General features: G+C 47.9%; 1 protein-coding gene across 1 annotated transcript in view; it reads left to right on the top strand.

Annotated features, from left to right (window-relative positions):
• The window catches only part of ATP10D (ATPase phospholipid transporting 10D (putative)), a 745681-nt gene that overhangs the window by 257426 nt on the left and 463500 nt on the right, over positions 1-24755 (top strand). Inside the window, exon 2 of the mRNA XM_078678229.1 lies at positions 14834-15135. Within this exon, the coding sequence (XP_078534355.1) occupies positions 14834-15135 (302 nt within the window). The remainder of the gene's footprint in view (positions 1-14833; positions 15136-24755) is intronic.

The raw sequence follows: 24755 nt of genomic DNA, 5'->3' as shown, positions 1-24755 counted from the left end.
TGAGATTAAAATCCCCCAGAAGGAGCGCCTGTCCCTCTGCGAAATCTTGAATCTTCCCTAAAAGTATTTGAAGAAAAGCGGCCTGCCCTGTGTTGGGTGCGTATGCCGAAATAAAGTTGCAGAGTCTACCCATCAGGACACCCTTGACCATGACCCAACGTCCCTCCTTACCAGATTTGGTATCTGTGGGTTGGAATTTCGTGGAAGTGTGAAAGAGGATTGCGGTCCCCCGGTGTTTGGTGAGTGCAGAAGATATTAATGGATAGCTTTTGTGGTGGAAACAGGACTCCTCTGCTCTTGGCAGATGTCTCTTGCAACGCTACTACATCAAGATGATGGTCAGTTATATATTTCCAAACCTTTTGCCGCTTTTTAGGCGAATTAAGGCCTTTGACATTCCAAGAGCCGACTGTTATTAACATTGGGCCTGCGTCACCCCTCCCCTTCTGCTCAAACCACCATGTGTCAACTTCTTGTGGACCACAACATAGCCCCTACTGGGAGGGAGACCAAAGTGAACCTGATGCATAACCCCCAACCCAATCCAAGCACAAATGCATTAAAAAGCTGCCACCAAACTTCCGCCCCTCCCCCCCCTAAACCCCAACCCCCAAAACCCCTAAGCATAACAAAACAAATACAACAATAGTGTCCAGAGTGTCGGAACTATGGGAGTCACCGACTGCATGTTACTGAACCCGCATGTGTGGGTGGAGGTATGATAGGACCGATGTCCCGGCCTGCCCCTCTCCTGGACCTGTTAGGGAATTTGTTACCCATCTGCTCAGATTGATGGCTTCGTCCTGGCCAAGTGGTCAAATTCCTCCTGTGAGCACGAGGGAAGGGTCATATTTGCGTGTGACCATGGACCTAGCCACGCAACACGGTGCAGTGGGTATCGCGTCACTGCACCAAGTTTGAATCCATCAGATCCCCCATATGTCTATATATCTACGGGCGATCAGCGTATACCAATATTGGAGTCATTAAAAGTCAACATGAGTTCATAAAAGACCCAAGAGCAATGTAGAGCAAACAGGTGTACCTCCAGCTAAGGATTCTGGGCTTCCACTTGGTAACTGTGCCTCCGTGATCGAGTCAGTCTGGTCTCTCAGTCTACTTTCCCTGTATACAAGGTGGCTGTTGTGCTAGCTAGATCCCGGTTATTTGTGATTTCCTCGAGAGCATGTAGACCACTGTGAGGTCAGGGAGCTGAAAGTCGGTGGAGCTCGCTGTTTGCCCGGCGGTTGCTCTGAGTCTTCAGTTAAAAGACCCAGTAAGTCCAATCCCTCCTTCAGATCCACCACTTGTCTCTGCTTGTTGTGATACTCCAAGCTTAATCCTAAAGGATAGGTTCAACTGTATCTAACCTTATCGTCACGCAGCTTGGAGATAATGGGCCGAAATTGTTGTTGTCTGATCAGTGTTGCAGGAGCTAAATCCTGGTATACGGAGCAAGAGTAGTCTTGAAAAGACCCCGCCTCATTGACTTTATAGAGTGGAACTTTGCGAGAACATCTCTTGGTTGCTGTCGTCCTCCTGACGTCAGGTTTCCTACTTGATGCACTCTCTCTAGTTTGATCTTGAGTGTCTGAGGATCTCCGCAAAAAAGGACCACCTAGAGTGCCTCCAGGTCGGGCCCTTCCGCCCCCTCCTTAAGGTCTTGAATCCGTATGTTGTCCCATCGTGCCCTATTTTCCAAGTCTTCCGCTTTTAACTGGGCCTGTCTGAGTTGGTCTTGGAGGGTGATTACTGTGTCATGCATCTCGGAGGTGCGCTTGTCCGCATCTTGGTCAGGTGTTTCCAGGTTGATCACTCTAACGCCCACCGAGTCCACATCGCGTTGGAGATCCAACATCCATGTAGTAAGATCTGATTTCAGCTGATCCATTGAGATTTGGATATCTTGACTCAGCTCTGTGCGGAGTCCTGCTTTAAAGTCTCGTAATGAGGACATCAGGTAAGGTCTTGGTAAGGGACATAGCAGATGTCTCCTCGTCGTGGTCAGAAGCCCGGTGCTTGTCAGCTGGCGAGAAGAAGCTCGAGACCTTGGTCGTCGCTCTGTTGATAGTCTTCTTCAGCGACATAGGAGCTGACCCCACCTGGTGTCCACCGGTGTGGCGGAAAAGGCCGATCCGTTCTTTTGAGAGCTTTACTCAGTGGATGGGGTGAACTGTTGCAGTTTATTTAGGCCCGGGAGACACTCATGAGTAGCTGTTGCGCTTTATAAATAATTGATTGATTGCTTCTCTGGCCAGACTATCGGCTATGGTTCTTTTATATCTCCCTTTTGTTGCTCTTTAGAGATTTCCTCCTCACAGGTCATGGGGCGGGAGGTACTGTGCAGCCACTTCACATGAAATGAAATATGATTTATAAAGCGCATGGCTGCCCGGGAGCGTCCCAGTGCTAAAGAACAAGGACAGCTGAGGCGGGCCCTAGCCTTTTACGCATCCTGGGGAAACAGAAACGTTTTAAGGAGTTTTCGTAATCTTAAATAACTTGGTTCAGTGCGAAGCCTAACAGGGAGGGCATTCCACAGGGTCGCCGTGTTAACCGAAAATCGACGTCCCCCCGTCCGAGCCTTCTTGACTCTTTGGACTATAGCCAAGTGTCCGAGGTCAGAGCGCAGGGACCTGGCAGCTCTATAGGGGCGGATCAGGTTCCCTAGGATAGGAGGTCCCTTATCCTGGAAGGATCTGTGAGCAATGCACAGGGACTTGAATTTGATCCTGTCCCGTATTGGCAGCCAGTGGAGAGCTTTAAGGGCCGGTTTAGCCGACACTCAGGGATGTACCGGTGTGCAGCCTGGCCGCCAAATTCTGAACGCGTTGAAGAGTGTTAATAGTCGATTCTGGGGCAGCTAAAAAAAGGGCGTTGTTATAATCTAGTCTAGACAAAATTAACCCTTGAACAAGTAGCTTCCTTGATTGTGGCGGTAGTAAGGGAAGGATCTTACGGGCTGACCGCAGTAAGCCCACGCAGGTGCCTGCAGTCTTTTTTGCTTGTGTCCTAAAGGAGAGGTCCTGCTCAAGCCATACCCCAAGACTTTTTAATTCGCACTTAGGGGTGGGGGGCACCCCCAGGCACGGAGGCCAGATGGATTTAGGGAGAGATGTTGTCTGCTGGCCTAAGAGCATAAGCTCCGTTTTTGCACCGTTCAATTTGAGACGCGAACTGCTCATTCAAGAGTAAATTTCTGACAGGCAGCCATAGAGCTTTTCTGTACAGTCCTTCTCTTGGGAGAGCGAGACGACAAGTTGGGTGTCGTCTGCGTAGGTTATTACTTTAATCCCAAAGGGAGTGACCACTTCCTCCAGTGGGGCCATATACACATTGAACAAGGTAGGGCTCAACGATGAGCCCTGTGGGACCCCACACTGGAGGGAGGTTAATTTGGAACGTGCGCTACCTTCCCAGACTTGGAAAGTTCTGTTTCTCAGGAAGGACGTGAACCACAACAGCGCTGTACCCGCTACTCCAAGATTAGATAAGCGCTGAATTAACATCTTATGGTCCACCGTGTCAAAGGCCGCACTAAGATCCAGGAGGATCACCACCGCTGATCCTCCTGAATCCAAGATGCACCTTGCTTCCTCAACCACCGCTATCATAGCGGACTCAGTCCCTTGGCCTGGGCGGAAACCTGTTTGAGAGGTGCGGAGTAGCCCATTGGTTTCCAAAAAGCGGGAAAGCTGCTGGTTAGCAATCTTCTCCGCGATCTTACTAAGGCCTGGTAACAATGAGATTGGTCGACAATTAGCCATCTCCAAGGGATCGAGTTCTGGCTTTTTTAATAGTGCCTTTACAATGGCCTGTTTCCAACTAGGTGGAACAGAACCCTGTGCAAAGGAGGCATTGATAAGGTCCGTAGCCAAGGGGGAGATGGTAGATGCCACGCGTTTCAGAATATGCATAGGCGCAGGGTCATTGGGGGCTCCACTCTTAATGGAGGACATAACTTTTTGGAAGTCTTTCCTCGCTACGCAATCAAGAGTCTAAAAGAGTGCCAGGAGTATGGGCCATGGATTCAGTCGGGTCAGATGTTTGAGCGCTTTGCGGCAGGGTTATTTTTGTATTTTATTTTCAAAGAATAATACTAATTGGTTGCATCTGGCTTCCGACATACCCTGCAGCATCGGAGGGCTAGGAATTTTGAGAAGCTCCTTCACGATCTTAAATGTCTCCCTGGATGAGTTAGAGGACGTTCTAATCATTTCCTCAAAAAAGATGGCCTGGTCCGCTTTCCGAGATGATTTATAAGTCCTCATGGCCGCTCTATACTCGGCTTTATTATGGGAAGACCAGTCTTTACTCCACGTGCGCTCCAATTTTTTACAGGTTTTCCTTAGATCTCGAAGTTCTTGGGAGTACCATGGTGATTTAAAAGCCCTGCTCTTCTTTTCCATTTTTTTCCTGGGTAGGACTAAGTCGAGGGAGCTATTCAGCCAGTTGGTGAAGTTATCAGCTACCAAAGGGTCTGGACCAGAAAGGGGGGGCAGTCTGCTCCAGTGTAAGGGTCCAGCTTTCAACAGAGATCTTGGACCATACTCTCTCTAGGGTACGAGGCACCTGTGCCCGTGAGCAGTCAATATTAGTTTGCCAGGCAAACAGGACCAGAAAATGATCAGACCAGGGTAGAGGCTGGGGGGGACCTGATTGCAACTGTAGAATGTTTGAAAATATAGGGTCGAGGAGATGTCGCTTGGTGTGCGTAGTGTCTTTATTTTTAGGTGTAGCTCGAATGATTTTAACTCTAATTTAAGCTCTGTCGCCCCTTTGTGGGATAAGTTGTCAAAATGGAGGTTTAGGTCCCCGAGTAAGATGAAATTAGATGATACAGAGGCAAGAGCGATCGTAGTTTCCAGTAGGGATCCCACAAATTGTCCTGGACTGCCAGGAGGGCGATATATAAGAAGGCCAGATAAAGATTTGTTAGGGGTAATTTGTAGGTTAAACTTGACTCTTTCGCAATCCGCAACACTACCCTCAAGCAACCTGCATACAAACCTATCCCTGTACACTATGGCCACCCCGCTTCCCTTCCCCTGGGCTCTATTCTGGTACTGCATAAGGAATCCTTGTGGTAGCGCACTGACAATGTCTGCCTCTGAATTTGGCGACAACCATGTTTCTGTGAGAAATGGTATATCTAATTTGGCATCCTGGATTAATAGCTTAATTTCTACACAGTGTTTCGGGACCAATCTACAGTTTAAAAGTGCAAGACTCGCGTGTCTTTTAATTAGTTCGGAGCTTTCTTTATCCGAAATAAGGTCAGCAAATCAATTACCTTTCGGAAGGGGATCGTCTGCGCTGAATATCAATTGTTCCGAGGGGTCCCTCTGTTTTGATCGAAGAAGCTTTTCACGCGAGAATTGTATGCGATCCTCAGGCGAAGTGACCAAAATATCTGGCCCTAGGCCCGGACCGTCCCGGACGGGCCCAGACTGGCCCAGACGGGCTTGCCTCTGGCGCGCCCGCTGCGCGGACGGGAAGTGAAGTTCATTTTGTAGTGCCTGGGCCCCAAATCGGCCTGAGCACTAGAGCGCTGACCTGGTCCTCCCGTAAGATGGCGCCCGAAGTCTGCGCCGGGGGGATTAAGGCCGGTAGTAATCACGAGCCAAAAGTCTGCTTCCTCAAGCAATAAGGAATCCCTGGGGGGCAGTAAGGAAGTGAGTAATGCGCAATAAGTGTGCAGTTAAAAAATAATACCGAGTACAGAAGGTACGTGAATTAAAAATTGAAGCGCAAGCAAAACACAGAAATGTGCAATTGAAAGTCTGAGTGCCTTGACTCCCGGCTTTTCGCCTCAGGAGTCCTAGTTTTCTACCGCTGTCTACCATCCTCACTTTTTCATGATTACTGGTAGAACGCCTACATTGCGATAAGCATGGAACTCTCTATCTGCTGTATTTTCACAGTCATGTATGTGCTTGACTGTAGACACCTCAATGTTTTTGCTGAGTATTGACAAAGGCTCCTCCAAAATGAGTACTAAAATCTGTTGGTCTTATTTAGTGGTCCAGGCCGCAAGCCTAACCTTGGGCTCCGGTGCGCCTCTTCTACTGAGGTTTGTCGGGTGGGCCTTACAATGGATGGAAATCGGGCAGCATGTGTCTTAGGTGCCTGAGTCCTGCCCTGCTAGCCTCTGTGTTGGCCCAGGTGCGCCCTTCCTGAGGGCTTCCTGGTTCACTGATGGACTTGCTGAGAAAGGCGCTCTTCTGTAAGTTGGAGGGCTGCAGAGGTGGCCCCCTCCTCAAAGAATCAGCACTATGCTTTGTGCACCTGGGGAAATCCCCCATTGATCATTGTGGACCCAGATGCTCCTTCACGCATGTTTTGCTGCCCGAATGGAGCCAAGCTGAGGTCCGATTTAGGGTTCAGCTTGAGACACCAGTTCCTAGAGTGATACCAGTCTCATCCTGGGATGCTCTCATCGGTCATTCTCCTAATGTGGGTCCCACAATGCTCTATTTATATCCTCTGTAGAAATCGGGCAGGCGTAAGAGCACGAAATAGGCCTTAAACAGCTGCCATCTTTTTTTCTGCGCCCCTGTTTAATAAAAAAAACCAAAAAAACATTTGCTGGTGCTACAGAATACAGGTCTTTCTTTAAAATCAAAAGGCAGAGTTTATTTTGTCTGACCAGTGTCAGCCTTGTTTTTAACAAATCAGAGAAGGTACTTTGAGTGCACTAGTTCTTCACCTTTTTCTAGAGAGACGCATGAACAGTGTAAATGTGGGTACACGTTCTTATGGATTGGGACAAGTCTTGACTCAGATGGGGAACCGCTTGTTCACTTACAGATAACTATACACTTTGTGAGACGTAGGTCCGCCATTTCTGAAAAAGACAGGCTTGTCTATGTTTGGGCTGCTTAAATCTTATTTATAGAGCAGATCTTTTGTTCTAAAAATGGACCGATGCCCTTTTGGATCAAAATCACGCAGTTGACTGATCGGCTAGCCAGATTGAAATTAAACTCCTATTAAGTTGACAAATTAAATTACAAACTTGTTGGGAAAAACATAATGGCTGACTGCATGCAGAGAATGCCACTGGTGAAAATTAGTGTTCTAGTTGCCAGAGTGAAGCCGAGGAGTGTATCATTGCTAGTACAGGTAGCTTAGTGGTAGGCAGAGAGAAGATCAATGGCTGTAGTCAGACATTTTACAAAAGTTGACCTAATGAGCAGAAACTGCTGTAAAGATACAGCAGTTCTAAAAGGTAGCAGCAAAATTGTCTTTGGACAATGCATGATGGTGACAAATTAATTCCACACCCATGTTTTACGATAATAATTTTAATTTTGGAGGTCCCACACACTGCCCATCTAGCAATAAATACCTCCAAGAGAAAACTTGAAAATAGACTTTTAGTGACCAGGTCACAATGATGAAGTAGAAAAGTGAGTTAAGGAGTGTGTGTGCTGCTATGCAAGTGACAAACTTTGAGTCATTGAGGTTGTGGGCAAGTGATCTGTTGTATGTTTACGGAAGGTATGGCAGAGAATAGGTGTGGATTCCTTAGCTCTGTTTCAAGTTCTACTTCATTCATTCATTCAAGTTCTACCTCATTGTATTAATCATTTGTCAAGGGAGGTCAAGTTAAATATGTATTTGAGTCCACCACCTGTTTCTTTTAAGATGGTGTTTGGAAGGAAAGGTATTCGAAAATAGTGTTTTTTGGATAAATGTAGTGTCAAGCAGATAAGGGCAGCACTGAGGCATCCTCAACGTAATGGCAAGGTTGAGCACTTTAGAGGGGTTTAGTTGAGAGCATTCATAGTGCTGGTAGTAGCAATGTGGTCATACTGAAGGCTTCCGTGGAGTTGCTTTGATCACATATATCCACTCTGCAGGCAACAAAGGTAAATCTCCCTTTGAAATGCTGCTGGGAAGAGCACAGCTTTTGAGTTATGTCCATTTTGGATGCGGAAAGCCATTAACAATTGGAAAGTGCCAAATCTGTGTAGAAGGAAGCAAAATAAAGATGTGATTTTAGTAACCAAGTGAGGCTATGCAAGGATGTGCATAGGTTTCTTATGAGGGTTGAATATTGGGTGAGAATCAAGAATCTGCTATTGGCAAGGAAAGGGTTGTCCAGATTTCTTGAGCCTGTTCAGGTGATCAAAGGCAGGTTTGTGAGGGTAAGTGGTGGTTATTTGTGGAATATATCTAAAACTACTTTGTTGAGTAAGGGTCTTGACATTGTGGAAAGTCAAGGGCAAGCGAATGAAGATGTTGTGAAGGCGAAGAGGATGTTGGTGAACCCCACCAGTTCTTATTGAAAAGAGTTAATCTCTCGAAACAATGATGCTAGAATCTAGTGTAATACTCGTAGGATGCTATATGCTAGATTTAACTAGTGGAGAGCCCGGTCTGATTTGTTTATTGTTTTATTTAGTTCATTTTTTTACTTTAACTTTAAGAAAACCATTAATCTGTTTCAATGTAATATTTTAGTTAAGAAATGTTGCTACTATATTTTGTTCATATTTTTCTTTCTTTTAACACTGACCGAAATGATAATATTTCTTCAATATATTTGCTTCACTTTCCTTAATTCCACATACGACTCTGTCTACACCAAAGTTTCAAAAATTCATCATCTATTTAAGAACTTAATCAAAAATGTTGTTCCTTAGAGTATGCAATTATGTGAAATATTGTTTTGCCCACACCCCTGTGTAGATAAAATCAACATCTACATGTTCGAGATCAGTACTGTACAAATGTATATTTGTAATTAGTTTCCAATGGAATTTCTTCGTCTTAATGTGAGAGATTGATTTTCTGCAATGTTGTTTTTGTGTTTCTCAAATAAGGAAACATTTCCTACCTTTCGTAATGGAAAATGTCACTTCCTATTAAGGACACGGAGGCGAGAATTAGGCAAATCTTTCTTCTTTATTTCGAACAGCAGTATTATTTAACAATCAAAACAAAGACTTCATCTCCCATGAAGCCTGAGGAAAAAAACCATCAAGTCCGTAACCAATTCTCCTATGCAATCAGGCGCCTCATGGCTTTATAACTGTTGATGACTGTTGCTGGACTTCCTCTTTCTTTCTGTGACAAAGTTTCTCAATCCTTTTTCGAGGACTCTGCACATATGGACAGAAAAAGGAGTCATAATATCCTGTGTGCGGCGAGGTTATCACAGCCTGACGGTAACACATAGAAACCAGGAAAACACTTTACTTACGTTTCAACGTATGTCTCAACATGGGAGGGTTCAGGTTTATCCTGAGGGCGGGCTAATTCTCTCCTCCATGTCCTTAATAGAATTGAAACTTTCCGTTAGAATGAAAGATTTCCTAGCTTTCCTATGTTCAGACACAGAGGCGAGGATTAGGTTAGTTCAAAGCTTATCCACCTCTAGGGTCACAATGGAGGAGACTGGTTCCAAATAAAACCTCTTGAAGGTTGAATCTGACGAGCAGTCTGCTGCATTAAAAATGTCCTCCAAGCAAGCGCCTAGCACAATGGCCTTCAATGCCATAGCGCCTCTTGCCGAATGCACTCCGAAGACCGACGTGTCAATCCCTGCCTCTAGCATCATCCAGCATACCCATCTCCCAATGGTTGGGGATGAGACCGCTCGAGACGGTTTTCTCAAGGCAATGAGAAGTTGTCTCTCTCTCCATGTGGACGTACATCCGCCGTCATGGCCTCAGAGGCCTTAATACATCTTACTACAGAAAGTTTGGGTACTCCTGGTAAATCAGTGTGTGAAATCACCTGCGACTGACATTTGGTACGACGCAAAACATGGAAGGTGATACTGTCGGGGTGAAAAATCTTCCGGAGATATCAAGGGCCCTTACATTCGAAACTCGTCTACAGATCACCAAGCACTACAACATGTCCAGTTTGGACGTTAGTTGCTTGCTCGACAAATACTTGTTACTAGGCCATCTGGATAGCAGATGCAAGACATTGTTGACATCCAAGAGAACTGAGAATCTCGGTTCTGGAGGAAGAGAAAGCCGGATGCCACGCATCTTCACCCACGGGTGATCTCCCACCGGGTGATCTGCTACAGCTGCATGACTGGCCGAGATTGCAGACAGGAAGGTATTAATTGTCCTGTACGCCAGGGCTTCCAAAGCCAAATGGGCCAGAAAGTTTAGTATGTGGACAACGTCAGCCCCCACGGGATCCAGACTCTGCTGCAGACACCAATACATCCAACGAGAATAGGCAGACCAGTACCGCTTGACCGTGCCACCTGCCCAGGCTGGAGAGGAGTTACGCAGCGTTTCTCAAAAGTCCTGAGACGTTCTATCGAGTCCCCCAATCCTCCATGCCATGAGAGGCAGGGAGTTGCTCACTGTCAGAGGGTGCAGATTGCCCACTGGATTGCTCAGGAGATAAGGGAATGGGTGTAGACGGATTGAAGAAGCAGAGTAAAGTTCCATCAGAACTGGAAACCATACTTGCGCTCTCCAGACTGAGGTGATCACCAGTTCTGCCCTCTGCCGGCAGACTTGGGTCGTCAACTGCATTATCATGGATAAGGGGGTAGGCATAACCCCGTTCCGGGGTCCATGCCTGAAGGAACGCACCTGTGGCCGTTCCCCCCCGGGTCCGGTCTCCACTTGAAGTGCCTGGGGAGCTGGTGTTGAAGGCGGGATTCAAACAGGTCGATAGAGAAGGGACCCCACCGATCCTAAAGGGCCTAAAACATCGGAGCAAATAGTCTCTATAAACTCAACTCCCGGAGCTGGCAAGATTGCCAGTCCGCCACCTGGTTGGACAGTCCTGGGAGATGTTCCACCTTCACCTAGAACTGATGACAGGCAATATTCGCAGAACTCCTTGGCTAGGTACACTAGGTCCTTGGAGCGAGTCCTGCCGCCATGGACGGCTGCCGAGTTGCCCATTTTGAGGAGGACATAGGACTGATATCTGTCCCTGGTCCAACATCGGTCCGCAAAGGAACCTGCCATCAGCTCAAGGCACTTGATGTGGAGGGACCGCTCCGCGGCGCACCAATTCCACCTAAGGTGATCTCTCCACAGCGTGTCCCCAGCCGGAACAGCTGGCATCTGACTCGATCACCAGGTCCAGTAGTGCTCCGTAGATAGCACAACCATTCCTTGCCTCCACGTGGGATAGCCACCAATGGAGCTCCTCCTTTGCATCCTCGGATGGAGGGACCTGCTGGGCATAAGGTAAACCCCTGCGCAGATGACATGCCTTGTCTCTGAAGGGCCCGAAAATGAAGAGGACCTGGGAAAATGGCCTGGATTGAGGCTGACAACAATCCGAGATATTTCGCAGAGAGGTCCTAGGCTTTCGTAAAATCTAACGTATATTGTGACAGATTTTTGCCATTTTCCTGGATTGGAGACTTGGGGTCGCCGCCACAAAATTGATCACAAACCCCAAGAAGGTGATCGAGCTAGAGGAAAGAAGGCAGGACTTTGCCTGATTGGTCCCAAATCCCAAGGACTGGAGGAGGTTCACTACAGACAGCAGCTGCTAGGACAAGACTTTGGGACACTGGTTCATGAACAACAAGTCGTCCAGATATCCGACAATCCTCACGCCCTGTGATTGCCAACTTTCCACCACCGGGTGCAAAATCTTGGTGAAACATCACTGTGCCGATGATACACCAAAAGTTTGGCCCTGCCATAGAAACTGGAGGAAACGACGGTGAGGCGGAAAGATGGGAACCGCAATGTAAGCATCTTTTAGGTCCTAGGGGACCATCCAATCATTAAGGCGCAGAAGGTCGTCGAGCAGGTGAATACCCTCCATCTTGAAGTGGCGGTAGACTAACCACTCATTGAACTCTCGGCTGTTTATCACCGGCCATTGACCCCCGTCCTGCTTCTGCACCAGGAAGCGATTGCTTAAAAAGCCTCTGGGATGAGGAAGAGCACTGCAGATCATCTGTTTGCCCAGGAGTTCCTGCACCTCTTGCAGTATTAGGACTGATTCTCTGCCTGAAAAACAGATTGGTGTCGGGAGGAGAGATGGAAGGGGGGGGACCTGAACAGGGGAGCCATAAAACTACGTGGAATCCCTTCACCGTTTGAAGCACCCAAACGTCAGTTGTGAGGGTCCGCCATTTGTCTAGGTAATTGAGCTACTCTGCCCCCCCCCAAACAACTTTCATGAGATAATAAAAGAACTCACCGTGGGACGGGTCTGTGCGCTGACCTCTGCGACGGGACCGACCTCTGGTGGGATAGAAACCTCCAAAGCGAGAGGAATCCTGACACTGTCCTCTCTGTGACTGTTGGCCTTTGCTGGACTGTCTGTGAGGATTGGCCAGCAGAGCGCCCCATAACATGGCCCGCCCCGCCGAAAACCCATGCATTGAATATGCGTTTCACTGTGGACTGGGCGATGTTCAAGGAGCTGAAAGTGGAGGCAAATTTACTCGGATCCTTCACAAACGGGTCACCGAAGAGCCCTCCCTGAGCCACTTGACCTGCTTCTGAGGTGGCTAGCTCCCCTAGTTTGGGGTCCAGTTTGATGAGTAGCGACCTGCGCCTCTCCATAGAGATGGTGCAATTTGTGTTGCCTAAGAAAATTATGGCTCTTTGAGCCCAACTAGAGAGGACATCTGGTGAGATCAGGGCCCCTGACGCCTTGTCGTCCTCCGCCCTATCAAAGATCTTTCCCAAGGGTCCTGTGACATCCAACAGTTTGTCCTGGAATGCTCGCCAGGACCAGCCGTTGCCCTTTTTTGGATCTTTAATATATTCTTGGCATTGATTTCCAGGGTAACGGGCACTTTACCGTTGAGGGATGGGTGGGGACATTCCGCTTTCAGGCGGGAGAGGACCTCCTGATCTAGGGGTTTCCATAACTGACACTCCACATACTTGGCTACCTTCTCACAAGGGACCCACTCTGACGAACGAGGGTGTAGGAGCTGGTACAGGTCCAGAGGGTCTGACTGGGCATCGCCGGGAGAGTCAGTGGCCTGGTGAGGGTCTGGAAGCAGGGAGGGAGAGGGGCACCAGGACCTGCTGTGACCTGAATCCCTGTCCGATCCAACCGGAGACTCGTCGGAGGGTTGCGGGGAGGTAGCTGATCCCTTACCACCTGAGGGTGGGGGGTCTGGTGGGGCTAAGCCTGTTGGCGCTGCAGGGGTTTTGGTGTCCAAGAACACCTGTTTTTGTCTGTCAGAGGCATCTGTCCGCCCCTTCAGAGTGTGGGTGCTTGCGCAGGTTCTCAGAAGAGGGAGCAGTGGCCTGCTCTGGAGGTTTAGGTGCCGTAGGCACAATAAGTTCTTCCCTCGCAGAGCGGGGTTGCAGGCACTTCTGCACCAGATCCATCAATCTCTTCTCCAAAGGGGACACTGCCTCTGAGACTGCCCTGACAATGGAGGCATCCACCATGTCGCAAAAGTCGTCGGTGAGCGGGAAGTATTGAGACTCCTCCTCCTCCTCCTCCTCATAGTAGTCATCAAACTTCTCCATCTTCAAGGAATTCCGGAGGAGTTGAGGGCTAGAGGAAGGAATCAGGTATGTATGGTAAGTATGGTGGTGGTCATCCACCAGGTAACAGGGCTAATATGGTTGGTTTTGAACCCAAGGTCAAGATCCCTAAAGAGGGAGCCTACCACAAACCAGGGCGAGGGTGTGGGAGGGAGTTTTGGTTGTGGCAGAGAAACACCCCACACACGTAGACCTGTCCACTGAGGTATTTAACCCCCACACTGCACCTGCTCCTAAGATAGGCTAAAAAACGCTTGCACTGGTCCTCGAGGTTAAGGGGGAAGGGAGGGACAAGACCCTGCCAATTATGGTGCACAATGGTCTATGCGACCTCGCAGACAGAACGCCCTTCAATTACATGGGCAGGAAATGGAATGAAGCCTGGGCCAGTCTGCTACACATTCAGACTGAGGAAGCCTGTTATCTTACCCCAGAGGGGTGTTCTGCTCCAAGCTAACTGAGTGAATCAATGCGGAACGGCAGACGCGCTTCTCTTTGTTCTCAGACTCTTCTCTTTCGGCTACCACGGGACGGAGGTCACGTCAGTTACGGTCATCGCCGAGCGCCTCCGTCCCGCACTAGCCCGAAAGAGAAGCATCTGTGAGAACAAAGGGAGGCGCGCCCTCTGGCCTCCGGCGGACCTCTGTGCACTCCCAACCCGGCACTGGAATCTATCGCGGCTGTGTAGGAGCAATAGACCTTTCCCGCGGCCATGTCGGAGGAATGAAAGCTCAGCGAAACACCCAACAAGCATTCAATTAAAGAACAATACAGTACAAAGTCAGAATAAATGCAAAAACAATCCCAAACAGCAGTACTGAGGGCAAGTGTTAACACTTCACTGTCGCAGGCTGCAGCAGCAGCGAAGAAAAGAAGTCCATCAGGGGCCATCGACAGTTATTGAGCCAGGAGGCGCCTGATTGGATAGGAGACTTTGTTATGAACTTGATGGTTTTTTACTCCGGATTCATGGGAGATGAAGTCTTTGTTTTGATTGTAGTTTGTTAAATATGGCTGCTGTTTGAAATAAAGAAGAACGTCTAGCCGAATCCTCGCCTCTGTGTCCTCACATAGAATTCTTTTGGCCTTGTTCCTTTATGAATAAGAATGCAGCTTTCCATTGTTTACGCTGTAGAGATTGTCTAGGCCAGTTAATGATTCATACAAGACTAACATTATTTGTGGAAAGGTAAAATTGGAGAACATGTGCATTATTGCTATTGATACACTGATCAGGAAGTACAGAAAAGCCAATGTTTGCTGAATGAAGAGATAATTGAGGGATTCATAGTGTAACCAAACATACATCTTGTCTGTTGCATTGTATTTATATATTTTTTTTCTTTTTTGTTCGTGTGCAACAGAATATCATAATAATCAGTATGGCACACCCTATCGAATGGGTACGATATCGCTGGCAGTGCCTTGTATCCCATGAAAGTGGAAATAATGCTACATTAGATGGGTGTTCCTCACCACATGTGCTTGGTTATACCAATCGATCTTCTCGACCAACTGGCAAGCACCGAATAGTAATTCCTTGCCTTGCACACTTCAAAGAGGAATATGAGAAGGTATCCAGAGCATACAAGAACAACCGAATTCGAACTACTAAGTACACTTTGCTGAATTTTATACCAAGGAATTTATTTGAACAGTTTCACAGGTAAATCAATTTCAATTGAGAATGCATACTTAACAGATGCTTTGATCTTTGTGTATGAGTTGCATAGATGCTGGCTTCTTTAATTGTTTCATGTCAACATTTTGACTAGGTTTCAAAAAAGTTGTCATATTGTATGTCCTATCATGATTTCAGAAGAAAGGCTCCTGTACATCAGAATGGCTGCTTCTAAGCTTCACTGGAATATTCTTAGTACCACTCCAGCCCAGAGCTGCTGTGGGCACAATCTCATTGCAACTTTAGCTATCCCCAAAGTGACACATGATATCACCCACATTCCCAGGCGATCAACTCCGATTCCAGCCATTATATTCCTACCCAGTTAAGCCTTCCAAAATCCCACAAAACACAGCATACATATAATGGGATACACACTTGCCACCACCTAAAAGTTATAACCAACTGCTGATTGTTAGTCCTCGACTGCTCTGCTCACCTTGGTGAAACTAGGTCCCAACTAGAACAACCTACTGGCTACCGACCTTTGGTTGTGCACAGCGGGGGTTTGGCTTTAGAGCCCTGTCTGAGACCAGGGCCCTACTGCCAACCCCATATGCAGCTTACACCAATAAAAGCGGGCAGTCCCCGTAAAGGCAGCCAATCCCACACTGCGCAGGGCCTTCAGCCATGCGCAGTAGGGGTGTTGGCCATAGGGTCTAGGGTGGGTACCACATAACCCAGGGCCTTTTTTTAGGTTTCGACTGCAAAAAGCTGCGCAAGCAGCTTTTGCGCAGGAGAAATCTTATGAGAACTGTAGTGTGGCTTTGGGTCGGCCCTCGTCATTCATTGGCTGGCTCCATAAATGGAGCCTAGCCATTGGACGAGGGGCCTGTCCGTCAATGCCGGACCAGATTCGGGGGCGTTCCCGAGATTCTTTGGCTTTTGCCGACGTCACGCGACGTCAGCCGAAAGCCGGGAACGCCCCCGAATCTGGTCCGGCATTGCCGGCACCTGATTTTCGAGTATTTTGTCCGCTGGCAGGTGCCCACCCTGCCAGGGACCTTGCCGCTGTTGTGGTACCCCGAGCGAGTGCCCACCTCGCTTAATATTTAGATTTAAGGCCGGTGCCCACCCGGCATTGCTCCGTGTATTCACCGCCGCGGCCCCGAGTGAGAGGAGGAAGCAGCGCCCGCCTTCAAGGCCGCGCTGGGATTGGCCCAGCCGGTCGAGCCCCCTTCTGCGTCATCACAGGAGGAGGAGGAGGAGAGAGCCGGAAGGAGGAAGCAGCATCGACCGTCCCGAGGCTCCCGAGCACAGGAGGAGCCCCGGGGAAAGAGAACGTCCCTCCGCGGCCCCGGAGAGTCCCGAGGAGCGGGAGCTCTCCTCCAGCAGCCGCCGGACCCGGTGAGTGCCTGCAAGGGGAGAGGGGCGTCGGGACACATTGTCGGTGTCCGCCCCTCCCCCCGTAGTGCGATCTCGCACCCAGAGAGCAGAGAGCTCAAACCAGAGACCCGGGGCAGGGGGGGTTAGCCCATTCTGCCGCGGTTTGCACGCCCAGATCACTTTCTGCTGATCTGCAGCCCAGAGCCGTCCACTAGGGCTTGCAACAGCATGCAGTTTCCTTTCAGAGGAAGTATGCAGCATCGAGCCTCGCATTCTCTCGTGCAACCCCACCCGATCCCAGGCAGTTCCATACTTTACCCCTTAGCCGTGCTTCAGTGTCGTGTGCGCTGGACTTTGAGAGCCCCACTGATTTGCAAGATCTGATAAGGGAAACAGTGACGCATATTTCATTTGCATGCAGTAGCCAGCCGAGCACGCTGTCTGAATAATTAAACGCATTTAAGCATTTTCCTTATCTAGCGAGCTTTTGAAACGTACCTAAATGTTCGCACCGGAAATGCGCGCACCGTATGACTTTGATCACTTCTTATTGTACAAATAAACATGCCTGGCTTTAATTTCTTTCAAGCTTCGGCCCGGAAATATCTGTGCAGGTTTCCCACAACCTAGAGTGCCTGCATCATTGATATCAACATAGGACTCATCTGACTCAGCATGTCATCAGTGAGATCCCACAATCCTCCACCCCTGGTGCACCCTTCACAGTGTACCTTCTCTTGCCCATCTCGCACTGTAAACTAAACTACATTCTCCATATTCAGATGTCCTGTATGTGCCATTCTTTAGTCGTCCCCACCTCGCCTAAAGTATACACATTGGTGGTGGCCCTCAACATTTTGAACAGGTGCAGCACCAAGTCTGGGATTGTACAACCCTTCTCAAGAGGTTCGCACTCTCGTGGACATCTAGGGCAGAGTTACACTATGGCGAGGCTGCTCAAAATATCAATGGCCGACCAGGTGATGGCTAATTCTCAGTCTGTGGCCCACCAAAAATTCACCAGAAACAGAGGCTGTGCCAGTGACAGCAGCAGGATTCTTCAGATGCGGACGTGAAATATCAGCTAACCAAGAATGTGGTCTGAACTCGCACATTCACCAACTCATCCACCTGCACATTCATCTTACTGATAAGACACCCACTCTAGAGTTGTCTGCAGCCTACACCTTTAGTGTACTTATTATTCTGTGGGCGATGAAAGCTTGTACTAGGCTGCCCTGCTGGTTCTGTTCTGCGGTAAATGGAAGATTGCATGAATTGACTTCTGTGAGAGGGAACAGCTTGATTTACTAATGCCATACTTTCCCTTTTTTGTGAGAAAGTTAACATTGCGCTTCTGCTTCCTAATTTGCACCTGTCCTGTGATGGGAACACGTGCGCTGATGCTACTGTAGTTGTCTGTAACTTCCTTCTGAAGTTGGGAAGTTTTCATAGTTTCTTCCCTCAGTGTACCAGTTCTGTAAAGAGGGTTGTTCTGTATGTGTGAGAGACCCTTGTGATATTCCCTCTGTCACTGCCACCTGTCTTTCATTTATTATTTTAAAGGAAGATTGCTCTGCTGGGGTCTGTTATACATTTACTGTGTTGTGAAGGCATGTATGAAACTTTCCACTAAACAGAAGACCAAACTATTCACATCACCAATACTTGTTTTAATGCATGATGTAGGTGAGTTAGAGGGAATGCATAAGTTTCACGCATGAAACAAGTAATTTTTGTAATGGAATAGAAGACTGTAACATTTGAAAACATAGCTGACTAGTGGCTCTGTCATGTGTAACACCTCCAGCATGTTCTGGCATTTTAGGCAACAACACTTTGTATGCTGGGATTTTGAGCCTATGATGAAACGGTTAAAAGCATAACTACAAGCCCAGTGATGCAGAATGCTGTTAGTCAGATAAAATAAAAATAGACCATTGTATCTTATGTCATGATGCCAAAGCGCAGAGTTGTGAAAGGCAAAATACAATGTAGTTCCTAGCTTGGTCCCTTTTATTCTTCTAGCCAAAAGTAGGTTTACAGCCTAGTACGTGAGTAGGGAAAGGTAGCCAGTCAGAATCAAATGCCTGCATCTTACTGCTAATGGATTAACATTAGAACTCCCTTGAAAACCAAGGACATTGTTTTACCAGAACAATGCAAAAAGCAACGGTTAGACATAGCTGGAGACACAGAGGGAAACAAGCATTTACAATGCAACGGTTTCGCCTTTGGAAAAGTTAGAGCTATTGGCAATGTAAAGGACAATGCCATTTATTTATCTGTTTTCAAAACCAACACATAAATACAAATGTTGTCATTTACAATGCCAATAGCTCAAACTTTTCCAAAGGCGAAACCGTTGCATTGTAAATGCTTGTTGTTTATTTCTTAAAGGGGAGGGGGCCGCGTGGGCCCCTCCCCTTTTTCATTTTGCCTTTTCCCTCCCTGTACCTTCAGGGGTGTGGAATTTAATAAAATATCTACTTGTCCATGGGGCAGGTTGCCTCATAAATCTACTTGTCCTGTAACAAAATCCACATGTCCCTTTGGTTCCTTGTAGTGCAGCGACAAATTATGGCATTATGTAAGAGCTCTGATATAGTTTCTCTTGATTATGCCAGGGCTCCTACCATAGCGTTGTTTGAATACTTGCAGTCCCCTTATGTTGCCACGTTTCCGCAGATCTACATACTGGGGCTGAAGGTAGTGGTAAGCAATAGTTCCAGGGTTAGAAAGCCCTTTTGAGTCTGTACAAACCTACTAACGTGCATGTTTTAAGGGTTGTGAGAAGTTGGCCTGGTATATGATGTCCACAGTTCTGTGGGCACCTTGTATCAGTCCAAACAATCCCTTATGGTGGTGGTTGTAAGTCAACCTTATAGACAAGCTATCCTAGAGGTAGCATGGACTAAGCAGCGTTAAAGCCTTAACTCCAAAGGACATGTGAAGCCAGCTGTTTTACCATATGCAATCCTGTAATACCAAATGAAAGGACACCACACAAGCTATATATTATCAAAATATATGCATTTATTCTTAGAATAATCCCCACTACTCTTTATGAGCAATGAAGCACAAGCGTTTAAATAAAAGCACAGTTAAACATAGACAAGTTGCACGTTTTGGATGAGGCCGGTGGCCACTCAAACCATATATCAAAAAAGTGGTATAACAATCCCTAATCGATCTGGGGTAAGGCCTAGGGCCTTGTGAATCGCTGGGACTACACTGGACTAACCACAGTTAGGACGGGAGTAGCCCGCGGGATTCGGGAGCAGTGCGGGAAGCACGGCTTTCACCAATACAAAGTCAATGGTGCGTAAAAGTTACAATGTTATTGCAAAAGGAGTCTTCCGACTGGACTAGGACTACCAAACTTTGGACTTAGGCACTAGAGGTGTGTACCCGTGTGGGAACACCGGCGCTAGTAAGTTACCTCACCCACAGGAAGCGGGTGCACAGGTGCCAACCTGTGTCGGGTTTCGTCACGCAATTCGATGGTGCCTGAGGATGAAGATGCTGCAGGCGTCCAGGAGAGAAGTGTCCGGCGCGATCCAAGGGTGGATCGAAGTTGAAGGGTACCTGAAAGCAGAGGGGACAGAGTCTGGGTCACTAGCCAGTGACCAGGAAGGAACCAGGCAATGTCGCGCGCAGTCAGGTCGTTGTCGGGTGCCTTGTCTCCGCTGCCATGTGGACTCTGGGGCACCGAGGATTTCCTGGAGTGAATCACGAGCTGTCCCACGAAGGCTCTCGCTGTTGGCGGTGTCGGCTTCACGATCGGAGTCAACAGGCCTTGGCAAAGGCAACCCACGCAGGATTCGAAGAAGGCTTAACACTCGGACCAGCAAGGTCTGAGCGGGTGCTCCTTTTCAGGGGAGCTGATGCCAATCTGGAGCAACCAGATCAGCTGTGTAAATTCGTAGGTTCATTGGTTCTGGGGCCACTAGCCAAGGGGCAAGTGACCGGACCAACGCATCGAGCAGAAAAGTGCAAAAGGGCCCCACGCAGCACTCGTCGAGTGTGGAGGGTTGAGCTTCGGTGCACAAGCTGCTCGGGGCTGTAGCTTCTCAGACTCCAATGCACAGCTTCGAGGGAGCCTCGGGTGCTGCACGGTCAGCGCTTCGTTGTTCCTTCAAGATGGCCGCTCCCACGCTTCAGGTCGCCTCCACGGGTCCCACCTCTGTATGGACTGTGGATCGGGCTGTTGGAAGTCGGGAAGGCTGGCTCTTGTCCATCTCTGTCGCTCGAGTTCCGGCGGGAACTGCAACAAAGCAAACGTCGAGGTGCTAGATGGTGCCTGTTTGCAGAGGATGGTCACTCCTTGACCACAAGGGAGATTCTTCAGTCTTCCACGAGGAGTGGGATGTCGAAGGGTCCAGAGTTTCGTTTCATAAATTTCAGTCAGGATAATCTGATGTGCATTGGCACTGCTCCCACCTATATTCCAAATCTGGGGGCTGGATTACCTGCTAGGTCCCTCCTATGGGTGGGACCTGGGAAGGGGGTGGTTACACCCCTTTCTCTTTGTCCAGTTTCGCGCCAGGACTGGGGCTGGATGGCCCCAGAACCGGTTTGACTGGAATCTGCCCAGCAACACCTTGTGTGCCCCAGGCAGTGTCTAGTTTCATTCAACCCTCCCTGCTACAATCCACTATCTCCTGTCTGGGGTTGTGTGACACCTCCCTGTGACAGGAAACTCTTTGTCCAGGCGTCCTCTGTCGGGTTTCGGCCAGCAGCAGGAGGTCAGATATGTGTCTGTGGCAGCAGCGTCCATTTTGTGATGCTGGGGCTCTGGTTAGGATTAACCGCGTTTTCAGTAAAGTAACATGTCTTCTCCCTCTAGAAGGGTGGAATGCTACCCCCGTCGCCAGAATTAGCGAGGGGGTAGTATTCCAAAATGTATGACACCAAACACAACATGTTTTGATAAAGCCAAACCAAAGTTAGCATTAACCGCGAGGATTATAATGCACTTAAGAGTATATGGTATGGCAGTATCACTGGAACAGCAGTAAGGAAATGGTTCCGAACACTGCGGACAGGCTCAGCTCATGCTAGAGCACCATCTCACATAAAACCAAGCACTCTGCCTCCAGGATTGTAAAGGCCTGCCATAGGAGTGACTTATAGGTATATATGTGTCCAGATATAGGTTTAGACATAGGTATACTATATCTAAGCAAGGGGTGATTACACCACCTTGCCCCCGCTGTGTGAAAAGCCAGTTGTCGATTTAAGTACCAGCCAGGGGTGGCAAAAGCTATGCTTCAGCCCCTGGTAGGCCTTGGATGCGCCTATGCCCTGGGCACCTATAGTGGACTGTACAGGGTCTGATAAGGTGTCCAGTACCAATTTGGTTATGCACCTAGGGTGCATGGAGTCCATTTTAAGAGAGAGCAGATAGCCTGGGGCCCTGATTAGCAGGATCCCAGGCCAACTAAGTCGAAAACCAGCTAAACACAAGGCAAAAAATCAGGGGTAACCATAGTCAGGTATCCACCTTCCTACAAGGGTTTTCATAAACTCCTCTCTAATCTTTTCCAATACTGACAAATGTTGGAAATTTACTCCTGACAAAGACAGATGTAAACCTTCTTCCAGAGTTTGGAAAAAGTGGTTGGAGGGAAAGTGAACTTCAAACACTTAGATTTTCACATGAGCAAATCTACATATGCATATTTGCTCATGATAAAATGCAGTTGACAAATATTTTCTAGGAGTACTGTTTCTTGATCTACTTCTGTAAATTTTTGGGAATTCACAAAAGCCATATAGCTGCACTTAATGCAACGACAGATACCATGGGTGCCCTTTTGAGACTTTCTTTAATAATTGGGCCCCTAATTTGGTCTGGTGTTGACCATGACCTTTTGCGTTTATTAAAAGTCTGTCTCTCTATCTGTATTGGCTGGCTTAACTGTGAGTGACAGCATTCTGCTCTTTCAGATGGACCATATCGGCACAGAAAGTAATTTTGTTCAGTGCGAGTAACTACTGTGGCAGGTGTGCTTTTTGAGACCAAAATCCATTTTTGCTCTTGCCAATGTTTGTTATAATGGTGAGGGCCCGGAAGCTCGCACACCAGTAAAGCTTTACAAAAACCATGCCAAAACAAGTCACGCATTGACAAAACTAAAAAGCTGCCCACCAATTTCAGACCTACTGGCTTTGCCAATGATTGTTTATTTTTGTTTCCCATAATCTTATTGGAACTGGTTACACGGATTCACCATTATGAATATTTTTGGGAAATACTAGCATGCATAAAAACATGTTGCTAAATATTGCTGCAAAGAAATGGTACCAGACATTTTACAGTAGTTTAGCGAAATGTTTTTTTTCCTGCTTTCATTTTTTTTAAGAACATTTTATTTTGAAAGCAAAGTATCATCAATCTTTCTTTCAAGTTTCTTCAAATATTTGCATCAAATCAGAGAGCATTCTAGGAGGATTATACATAGCCTAATATTGCTAAACCTTAAAAACCTGTGTGCACGTTTTTATATAGGAAGCACTGTCAGTAGTGCAGTTAGTGCTTACAAGATTTACTTTTAAAGCTCATCCTAATAATAAAGGTTTCAATTAATGAACCATAAATACATGTTTGAACAGCATAAACATATGGACAAAAAAATTACCTAAACTGCAGACTGTGCCCTTCCCTTATCCATAATATGGTCCTGCAAACTGGCAGCTAAAGGGTTTGCGCTGCAGGGGTGGGTCTACTTGTCCCAAGGACAAAATGCACATGAACACTTTTTGCCCTTGACCCCAAACAATATGTCCTCGGCGTCGGGCTATTGGAATTCCACATCCCTGTACCTTGTAAGGCCCTAGGGACCTCATCCCCTTGGGCCGTTTGTTTTTTAATTTAAAGGGAGCAGGGTTTCTTGGCCCCCCTCCCCGAGCCTGTTTAGACCCTGGGCAAACCATCCCTCAAGGCCAATCTTTTTTAATAAAGGGAAAAGGGCATACATCCCCCTGGGACCTGCCATAATCTTTTGAGGAAGGGAGCACGGTCCCCTCCCTGGGCCAATTTCGGCCCCGGTGATCACTTCCATTGGGGGGCCTCAAACTTAAAGTTGGGTGCTCTGGTGCCCACCCAGGGCACCCACCATACTCTTGTTAGTAACCTTGGGGGGTCGGGAGCCTCAAGGCCCCAACTGTCTTCCCGAATGCAGTGGGAGCTGGCATTGATCCCACCCACAGGAAGCAGCTACTAACGCTGCTCACTCCGATCGGGAGCAATATTTTGATCTGTTTCTCTGCCTGCATCACTGTGGGCAGGGAAATGGATCAAATGCGGGAGAATTTTTAAAGCTCCTGCCCGCTGGGAGCAGACTTGGTGTTTGCTCCAGCTGGGCTGTAAATAAAAAAAAAATGCTCCTGCCAAGCGAGAGCCAACATCGTTTTTCCTGCCCTACTGTCTGCAGGGAACCAGCATGTCCTGGGGTGGGCAGGTACGTGGAGATGTGAGTCTCCAGGACCATTAATTGCTCATGGAGGGGAATTGCTTGCCCCCCCCCATGCATTTTGTAAAGTTTCAGACCCTAAGGGTTAGCTACCCGGGGCCTCTGGAGGCTCAGGAGGGGGCCACGAAGCCCCCCTCCCCTTTATGAACACAGCCCGAGGGTTCGCCCCCCGGGGCATAAGGTTAATAAATGCATCTTGCCCGCCATTTTGTTTCTCATTCCCACTAAAGTCTTGCGGGATTGTGGCATTTTTTTGCGTTTTTGGGGGGTGGTTGGGTTTGGGTGGGCTGGGTGGGGGGAATTCTTTTGGTCCTCCCCCATGGTGCCTAGATGGTCAGGGTATCCCGAGCCTGCCCCTTATATTATTATTGTTTTGTAACTTAAGGTCATGGGCTTAGTCCCAGAGTCCTGTCATGGCTGCCTGCTTTATTTTTCGCATGTAGCTGGCAGCCAATCAGAGTGTTTGCTCCTGCGGGAGTCTGACTCCCTGTCAGAAAGCTCCCTCAGCCAATCAGAACAACCATTTTTTAAATTGGCGCTCCTATGAGAGTGTCTAGAGACTCTCGCGGACCCAACCGTCCAGATATACAATAATTTTTGTCCCTTTATTCCTCCAACTACTGAAAAGATTTACACCAGAGCACAAAAAGCACAATCTGTGCACCAAGATCTAGCTTCCTATCAAATGTGGTTTCATTCCGTTCAGCGGTTTTTGCTGTAGCCTTGTATAAGAAGTCTATAGAAAATGCATGGGGATTTTGCGTTTTTGGGTGACTTATCAGGACCAACTTTCCAGGAAGG

This window comes from Lissotriton helveticus, chromosome 2_2 (genome assembly GCF_964261635.1).
Source record: "Lissotriton helveticus chromosome 2_2, aLisHel1.1, whole genome shotgun sequence".
NCBI lineage: Eukaryota > Metazoa > Chordata > Amphibia > Caudata > Salamandridae > Lissotriton > Lissotriton helveticus.
Note: the sequence above shows the minus strand (reverse complement) of the source record. Positions and strands in the feature narration are given on the sequence as shown.